Genomic DNA, 8954 nt, shown 5'->3' with positions numbered 1-8954 from the left:
ACAAAGGCTGTTCTAAACCCAGCTGAGCGAAAAGAAGCTCTGTAGGGTCAGCTTGTTTGACCAACTGTGTGACGCCATGCAGGTGGCATTAAAGGAGACACCCTGATTGATATCGGAAGCGGACCCACCATCTACCCGTTCCTCTCTGCCTGCGAGTCCTTCCAAGAGATCATCGCCACAGATTACGCTGACCAGAACCGGGAGGAGCTGCAGCGGTGGCTGAGGAAGGAGCTGGGAGCTTTCGACTGGAGCTCTATTGTGAAATACGTCTGCGAGCTGGAAGAGGACAGGTATGGCGAATGAGCCAGCTCTGGCTTCCTCCTCTTCTCAGTCAATTCTCTCCCCTCCCTGCCTGCCTCCTGCTCTGGCCTTTTCTTCTTCCTCCTGCCATGCCCCCTCCCTGGCTCTCTTCACCTATAGTGGCCTTGATTCCGGAGGTCTTGACTTCCAAGGGGGCTTTTATCTCAGAGGGGGCACATGCTGGCAGTCTTTGGCCCTGCCCGCCCTTCAGATACCCCCAGAACCCGCTGGTCTCTTCCTTCTTCCTCTTAGCTAATATGCAGCCTTTCATGGGAGTATTACCAGGTCCCCCTTGTAATGGTTTGGAGAGAGAGAGAGAGAGAGAGAGAGAGAGAGAGAGAGAGAGAGAGAGAGAGAGAGAGAGAGACTTTAAATGCTTGGTGTCGTACAGATGAAGACTTGGGGTGAAAGAGACGGATGAGTGAGTGAGATGATTGGCTGCAGGCTTTAAGCCCTTTCCCCATGTCAAAATAGCAGGAGGGAGGTTTTTCCCCGTTTTCCCATGGAGTATTCCGTGTACTTGGAGCAGTAAAAAAGGGGGAAAATATTCCCCCATGCTATTGTGACATGGGGAAATGGCTTGAGGGTGGAGGGAGGAGTACCTTCTCCCCCATGAAGGCATTCTGAGGCCATTTGGGTTCTCTTATTTTTAACAGCCATTTACTTTTTAACTGCTGTATGGCTGCAGAAACCTGAGGTGGGTCTGGGGAACAGATCATGCAATATAGATTTTATTAGGATCAACTCAAGGACACCGTGTTGCAAGCTTTTGATTTCCCCAGAACCCTTCATCAAGCCGAATGTTGTGAAATTTTCAAAAAAGAAAAACAGATTTTTTTCAGGTCATGGTTTTAAGGCCTTTTCATGCCAAGTGGGACTTCTGGCTGGCAAAAAAAAAGATATCAAGGGCCATAATAGCAAGAGGCAGTAAAACCAGAGCAACCACCCCCCTGCTCACCGTCTCAACTCTCCCCTTAACCTGTAAGACTCCAAATCACTTGAAAGTCTCAGGAGATATATTTATGATGTCTTGAAGGACAGCCAATTAGGTAGTCATCACTGCAAGTTGCATTTTCATGTTCACACATTCTTGCTACTTCCATTCGTCTGCAGAAGTTACGTCCTTCTCTTGATCAGCTGAGTTCAGGCATTATACAAGTAGAGAAGTTGCTTACAGTCCTGTTGGCCTGAAAGTTACTGGTTAAGAGGGAGGTTAAAGATGTTGGGTGGGGGAATTGTTGTAATAGAGTTTAATCATTTTATTGCCTTTTGCTCTTATGGATGGACCCTAAGAGAAAGTATTATATGGAACCTAATTGACCTTATTCCCCTAACCTGGATAGCCCAGGTGAGCCTGATCTCAGATCTCAGAAGCTAAGCAGGGTTCGCCCTGGTGAAGAAATTGGATGGGAGACTTCCAATGAAGCAGCAGGAAAGGGGGCATTTTACCCCTGCAGGCTTGGAGCAGCTGCTTGTCGGGGAGATCCCTGTCAAGCAACTGATCCAGGGGTTAAAATGCCCCCTTCTGAGCCACTGCACAACAGCACAGAAAGGGGCATTTCACTCCTGCAGGCTGGACTCAGCTGCTTGTTCGGGAATCCCCAACAAGCAGCTGATTGAGGGTTTAAATGCCCATTTCCATGATGCTGGGGCCGTTTCGGAAATCCCGAATCTTTGCAAATCGGGTCTGATTTTGATATTTTCCCCAAATTGAAAACCTGAATCACACACCCCTAATCATTACTTTTGTCTTCTTGATATTCAGCTGTAATTCTGCTTTATCGCTTTCTCCTTTAACCTCCATCAGTAGTCATTTCAAGTCTTTGCTATTTTCTGCCAGTAATGTGGTGTCATCTGCATATCTCAAATTGTTAATGTTCCTTCCACCAATGTTCACTCCACTTTCTTCTTGATCTAATCCAGCTTTCCTCATGATAGGTTCTGCATAGAAGTTGAAAAAGTAGAAAGATAATATGCATCCTTGTCTGACACCTTTGCCGATTGAAAAATATTCTGTTTCCCCATATTCTGTCCTGACAGTAGCCTCTTGTCCAGAGTACAGGTTGTGTACTCAAGGTGAGTGTAGTGCAGGAATTTTGTAATTGTTATGTTGTTTAAAAAGAGGATCCCGAGAACGCACTTTAAACTCTATCCACTGTAAGCCAGATAGTGAAACATTACCCCAGAATAGGTTGAAGCCAGTTCTTATGAGACAGGCAAATAAGAGGGAATGAAGCCAATTCTAGGGAAAGCCCTTGGTTGGACAATGCGACCCAAAAGGGCTGAGGAAAACCCATATAACCCAGCCTGGGAAAGCCTCTGGGAAGCATTCGGCAACTGTCCCATCATGGAGGCGGCCTTCAGTGACAAAGCATTTTATGCTCAGCATTTTGACCCCAAAGAGTATTTGGAAAGGTATTACTCATTCAGCTCCGAGAAAGAAGCAGAAAAGGCCTTAATAACCTTTACTCTGAACACGCTGCACAAGGCTTTCACTGTGGGTAAGCTCAGATCGCTTTTATGTGTTCCTTCTGCAGCTCTTACAAAAGAAACTTTCATAGGATAAGATTTGTCAAACTGGAGTGACTGATCCATTATGTTATGCATGGGTTGCTGACTTTGCAGCTGCCCCATCTAGGCTGCCGTAAATAATTTGCAGCAATAAATAGCTCGAAGTACTATTACTTTTGGCAAATTAAACTTTTCTTAAAGGTAGAGCCACCTGTTTGTTTTTTCCTGGCATTTGGTAACCCAGTTATCTAGGCTGGCTTGAATTATACTTTATTTCTATTCATTTAAACACTGTCTTTCTCCCCACGGGAGAACCAAACCAGCTGACATTATTTTCCCATCCTCCATATTATCCTCACAACAATGCTATGAGGAAGGTTAGTGAGAGCATGTGACTACGACAAGGTTGCCCACCAAGGTTTTGTGGCAGATTCCCAGATCCTAGCCCAACACCCTAACCATTACACTGCAGTGGCTCTCATATTAAGTAAACCTTAGGGTTACCATGAACCCACCACTAATTGGTAATTACCAGGAATTTTTTCTGATCTCCCTGCTCTGAGAGGTCAGGTAGCGGGAGAAAGAATGAGCACCACTAAAGTTATGTTCTAAGAATTTCCCCTCCTAGTCGTTATGATGCTTTATCATAGAGACAATGGAAATCTAGAGCACCTCCATCCCAACAACTGATGTGCACCATGGCCCATCTGCAAAGGTAAAAGCTAAGAAAGGTAAGACGATCTCTCAGCTGCTCCCATTCCTTTCCATCCACACACAGTTTGTGCGTAGCCTGCCTCCTTGCCGGGGGCTCTGCTGCCTGGCTCGCTGGATGCCGATGAAGAGCCATAAGCACCAGTGCAAGAAGCCTGGCTGCCCTCACTGACACGCCCAGGCTGCAGTCAGCTCCTAATGCTGGGAAGGAGGGCTGGGAATTGTCAGGAGGGTCGGGAGGTATTTAATCTCTGGATTCAATGGAGCTGATCTACAGGATACAACTGCCTGTAAACTCCTGTAAGTTTCCCAGTCCTCCTAAATTGGGATGCGGAGAGCATTTAGCAGGGACTGCAGCTTGCTGGCAACCGTGTCTGGCTGCCTTCGCTCCTGATGTACAAGCAAATAAAGAGTGGGACCTACTTGTGTACAGGCTGAAGCTGCTGCCAAACCCTCCCTAGATCAGGAGGCCTTTGAATGCCTTTGACAACAGCTGCTCCCCTGGCCAAAGTCAGCTTGCTGGAAACCTGGGCAGGGTCCCTTCACACTTGATGTGCAAATAAAGAAAGAGTGGGACCTACCTGCCTACAGGCTGCAGCTGTTGCCAAACCCTCCCTAGATCAGCAGGCCTGGGAGTCTTATGAAAGCCTTTGACAACAGCTGCATCTCATGGATTGGCTCCATCTCCTCTTTGCTTCCTTGAACCTATGTAGCTGTAGCTGCAGCAAAACAGATTCTTGCAAAAAGCTCATTTTCCTCTATTGAATTGGGGGGGGGCAGTGCTAAAAGGGGGGTAGCACGGTTGCCTTGGGCAGCAAAAAACCTTGGGCTGCCCCTGCCAATTAGACACCTCCTGCTTAAGCAGCCAGATCCATCACCTGTCTCCCGCAGGCCACCAACTGCAGAGCCGGACAAGCTGCCTCCTCAGCCTGTGTGCCCTTTGCAGCTGCAGAGGAACTCTGAGTCGATGCTGTGTGGGCAGCTCCCCTTCCTCATGAGCGTGTGCATGAGGCCCTCCAACCCCTGCCCTGCCCTTCCCTTCCTCCTGCATCACTCCAATCACATAAGACACAAAGGCACCTCTGGAGGTGCACACTGCACTCTTGAGCAATCACGATAAAATCAAGTGTGGACAAATGCCTCTCACCCAAGAATACACCCCAATATTTCACTAAGTCTGACTGCACACTGTGTATGCTCAGGAGCACAGCTGCAAACTCATAGCTGGCAGAAATGTGGGGGTTGAGGGAAGGTGCCATCAAGTGCCAGGCACAGAGCATTCAAGCTCTCAGTTATGCTAAGGAATCCAGCCAAAGCAGGTCAATAGTTTACTGTCCCATGCCGTGCTGAAAAGTGACTCCCAGGGACAGAGAGGGGAACAGCCAAATTGCTAGGACATATTTGCTTCCTCCTGGGACAGGAACATTTAAATGATGCTCCCTGGGGGAGATTATAAATTCTCAGGGCACAGAGAAGAGGTTCTCTTACCCTCTCTATTATGGCTTCTGACTTGCATGCCATGCAGGACACAGCTTTCGTCTAGGGACTCCATCTTATCCACATGGCAAAGGACAATGGGCAGAGGTGCCAACGAGAATTAAGGTGATAATGAACTTTAAACTGCTGCAACTTCAAGGAAAGGATACGTTCCAAGAGAGGGGAAAGAAGATTGTGTTTTTACCCTTTTCTCTGTCTGTTGCTCAGCCTGAGTGTATTCTTTTTATTCATTTATTAAGCTTTCTTATACTTCGAAACATCACATAGGTATTTGGTCTTGCTATCTCAAGTATACTAACATGGAAGGGCGGTCTGGATCACAATAGTTCAGAATTGAGAAAGTGCAATCGATTACACTATACTTGCTTGTAGGAGTGAAGTGGGCAGGCAGGGCAACTAGAAGGACCCTAAAAATAGCAGTGCAGGTACATAGTGCTAGACGTGTGACTCTGTGGAGACACTCCCAAGAGTGATTGGTGGCAGTGGGAGTTACCCAGTTTCATTTTCACACCACGCAATGGCTGTGGGTTGTTTCCAACCTCCTGTGGGCAGGGGAGGGGGCAACCAGAAGGAACAAGAGAGGCTTGCATGTTTGTTCCTTTGCTTCAGGCATTGAATTATCATGCGAAACAGTACGCACGTCTCATTTTTATTTTTATCAAGCCTGTCCTCAAAGTTCCTCAGGACAGCATACATGGTTCTTGTCTCAGCTTTTAAAAGAACCAGTCTGGTGGTGGTGGTGGTGGTGGTTAAGAGCAGCAGGACTCTAATCTGGGTTTGATTCCCCACTCCTCCACTTGAAGCCAGCTGGGTGACCTTGGGGCAGTTACAGCTTCTAGGAGCTCTCTCAGTCCTACCCACCCTACACGGAGATTGCCATGAGGATAATAATAACACACTTTGGAAGCCACTCTGAGTGGATGTTAAGTTGCCCTAAAGAGTGGGATATACATTGAATGTTATTCTTAAAAATTCTCATCTGCCTCAAGTTGGTGAGGCTGAGAGTGACTGCCCAAGGTCTTGCAATAAACTTCAGGGTGGAGGAGGGCGGCATCACCACTTTAAGGCTACATCACACTGGCAGTCAGCATGCCCGCGTTAAAACTGGTCCCAAGTGGAGTAATGCTCAATGGCTACTCAAGTTGGGAACTCCCGACATGCTGAGAGTACTTGCAAAAATAAAGGGGTTACTTCTGCCATGGATATTTGAAGCCACTTAAAAGGACACAAAAATTTGTTACATGGGTTAAGTTGAAGAGAAATGCCAGCAGAGAATCAAACTTGACTGGGAGCCCTCTTTGCTGACCTGGAAACTCTTCCTTGGCCTAGCAGAGAAGTATGGATCAGTTGTAGCCACCTAAGAGCCAAGCGACAAGTGACGAATTACACTTGCCTGGCAAGTGAACAGACTCACGTGCATTCCTCCCTGTTCACTTGGCGTTCACTTGCTCTCCACTTGATCAAGTGAAGAGCAATTGAACAGCGAGGAATACATGTGAGTCTGTTCACTTACCAGGCAAGTGTAATTCGTCACTTGTCGCTTGGCTCTAAGATGCAAGAATGGACAAAGGAAACTCTGTAGCATCACTTTGTTTGACCAATTGTGTGATGCATTGCAGGTGGCATTAAAGGAGACACCCTGATTGATATTGGAAGTGGACCCGTCATCTACCAGTACCTCTCTGCCTGCGAGTCCTTCCGAGAGATCATCGTCACAGATTATACTGACCAGAACCGGGAGGAGCTGCAGCGGTGGCTGAGGAAGGAGCCGGGAGCTTTCGACTGGAGCTCTATTGTGAAATACGTCTGCGAGCTGGAAGAGGACAGGTATGGAGCATCTTCTGGATTCTGGCACTAGTTGAGCACCCAAACTTCTGACTGCCCCACTTGGTTTGGTCGTGCACAAGGCAGGCTTATTTGCCTCTGTTCATTATTGCAAGGTATCCATAAATGAACACGCATGAACTGCCCTATCAGAAGGATGTGGGAAGTTCTGTTAATGTCCAAGTTAATTTTCTATCCAAGTACGGAGTAATAAATTTCCTGAAAGATGGGCAGTCTTCATAATGCATTGGCACAGCAAATGTCCACTGTACAACTGTTCGTTTTGAAAAACTGAAAAATTTGGTTCTTGATTTTATGTTATTTTTATGTGTCGGTATGATAATCAATACACTAAAAATATAAAGAAAGGAAAAAATTGGCTCTGCCTCATCCCCACGGGCAAACAGGAGGTCAACCAAACCAGGGGGGGATGAAGCTCTCCTGCTTATACATGTTGACTGTGGAAGTTACATACATGTATAAATCAGCCCTTTAACAGTGGGGGTTTGTGGTGCAGCACTTATCCCATTCCTCTTGCGTTCTCCCGCAGGGAAAAGTGGGCCCAGAAGGAAGAGAAGGTCCGCTGCAGCATCAAGCAGGTCCTGAAGTGTGATGTGACCCAGCCCAACCCCTTGGCCCCGCTGTCTCTTCCTCCAGCTGACTGTCTGCTCTCCACCTATTGCTTGGAATTGGCTTCCAAAGACCTGCCTGCCTTCCGCTCGGCCTTGAAGAATATCGGTTCTCTTCTAAAGCCCGGAGGGCACCTGATCTTAGCTACTGCACTAGAACTCACCTTTTACATGATAGGCCAGTGCCAGTTTGGTTGCCTCTATTTGGATCAAGAGGATTTAGAGAAAGCCGTGAAAGAGGCTGGTTTTGATATTGAGTGGCTGGAGGCAGCCAGGCTCAGTTTTCCTTTGTCTTTAATAGATATGAAGGGGGCATGCACGATCGTTGCCGTGAAACGTTGATGCAAGTTGAGCGGAAGTTTGGGATGTGGTGAAAAGCAGGGGAAATTATGGTTTTAATTTTTATTATTATTGTTACACGATACTCGCCACTACATGTGGTAAGAAATTCCTGCTGGCTCTTCCTTTTAGATGAGATTGAAGACTGGAGGTTTATAGTGCCTTGATCAACAATATATCATAAAATAAATATAAAATTATTGTATATTTAAAAGCATTAAGTGATATAACAATACATCATAAAATAAATATAAAATTATCATATATTTAAAAGCCTTAGGTGCCTTCTGTGCAGAAAAGAAAATCCTCGGGAGTCAGCCAGCCAGAGGAAAAGTTTCTTCCTGCCCAGGTTTGCAGAGAAGTATCAAATATTTTAAAAACAAACATCTGTAGGGTAATATAAAAAGGGAAGGACCAGTGAAGTGATATCTGTATATGTGCACAACATCCCAGAAAAAAAAATGTTTAGGTGGCATATTGGATTGCAACTCAAGCAGGTATTGGCAAAGGTCATTCCTGCTTTCCCACCTGTCCTCTTTTGCTGTGTGCTGGGCAGTTTTGGAAAGGTGAACAGGTGCAAAGAGGGAGAGAGTGGCTGCAGAGATACAGCAGGTGGGCTGGGCAGGATTAGCAGAGGGCGAGCAGACCAGACAAGCTGGAGAAAAGGGACCCCCAATGAGCAGGCAAGAGGGTGGAAAGGAGAGAGGGCAGGGTAAAAAGACAGAAGCAGCAAGGGGGGAAGAGGGGCTCATGGAGGGAAGGAGGGCATTTCCCCAGGGACCTTTGTGGACCTGCAAGCAGGGCTCCTGGAGTTGTGCCAACAAAGCAGCAGAGCCCCAGATAAACAGCCCTGGAAAGAGCATTCCTGACCCCAGCCAAGTGCCACTCTAGGCAGACTCCAGAGGAATGGTGCTATTTGCAATTATCAGAAAGCAAACATACAACAGTATTCTCAAGTGCTCAGAAAGAGCCAAACGCCCAGATATGCTACTCAAAGATGGAATGTGGTGCAAAGTTGAGCACTGACAGTGCGTCCTTGCCTGCTGGCTGGATAGACTCCATGTTCTGTCACTTGTCTCTGCATAGAAGGAGCCTCTTATAGGAGCTTAATAAATCTGGCTGATGGCTCTGTTTTGCTCCTGA

At 46.8% G+C, this 8954-nt stretch overlaps 1 protein-coding gene across 1 annotated transcript; it reads left to right on the top strand.

Annotated features, from left to right (window-relative positions):
* The first annotated feature begins 298 nt into the window (after nt 1-298).
* Nucleotides 299-8077, top strand: LOC129342698 (nicotinamide N-methyltransferase-like). The gene is made up of 3 exons (XM_054998595.1): nt 299-2801; nt 6639-6846; nt 7394-8077. The coding sequence occupies exons 1-3, from the start codon at nt 2531-2533 to the stop codon at nt 7812-7814; spliced, it is 900 nt and encodes a 299-aa protein (XP_054854570.1). The 5' UTR covers nt 299-2530; the 3' UTR covers nt 7815-8077.
* The last annotated feature ends 877 nt before the right edge of the window (nt 8078-8954 follow it).

The sequence above is a fragment of the Eublepharis macularius genome, chromosome 14 (genome assembly GCF_028583425.1).
Source record: "Eublepharis macularius isolate TG4126 chromosome 14, MPM_Emac_v1.0, whole genome shotgun sequence".
Classification (NCBI taxonomy): Eukaryota; Metazoa; Chordata; class Lepidosauria; order Squamata; family Eublepharidae; genus Eublepharis; species Eublepharis macularius.
The sequence above is the reverse complement of the archived record's forward strand: the minus strand, read 5'-3'. Positions and strand labels throughout refer to the sequence as shown.

What these genes read in the sequence shown, in the direction of transcription:
- LOC129342698 (XM_054998595.1), top strand. Translation starts at nt 2,531, where the DNA reads ATGAAGCCAATTCTAGGGAAAGCCCTTGGTTGGACAATGCGACCCAAA. An exon ending in GCACAAGGCTTTCACTGTGG is followed by an intron (nt 2,802 to 6,638) that starts GTAAGCTCAGAT and finishes GATGCATTGCAG; the next exon opens with GTGGCATTAAAGGAGACACC. An exon ending in TGCGAGCTGGAAGAGGACAG is followed by an intron (nt 6,847 to 7,393) that starts GTATGGAGCATC and finishes GTTCTCCCGCAG; the next exon opens with GGAAAAGTGGGCCCAGAAGG.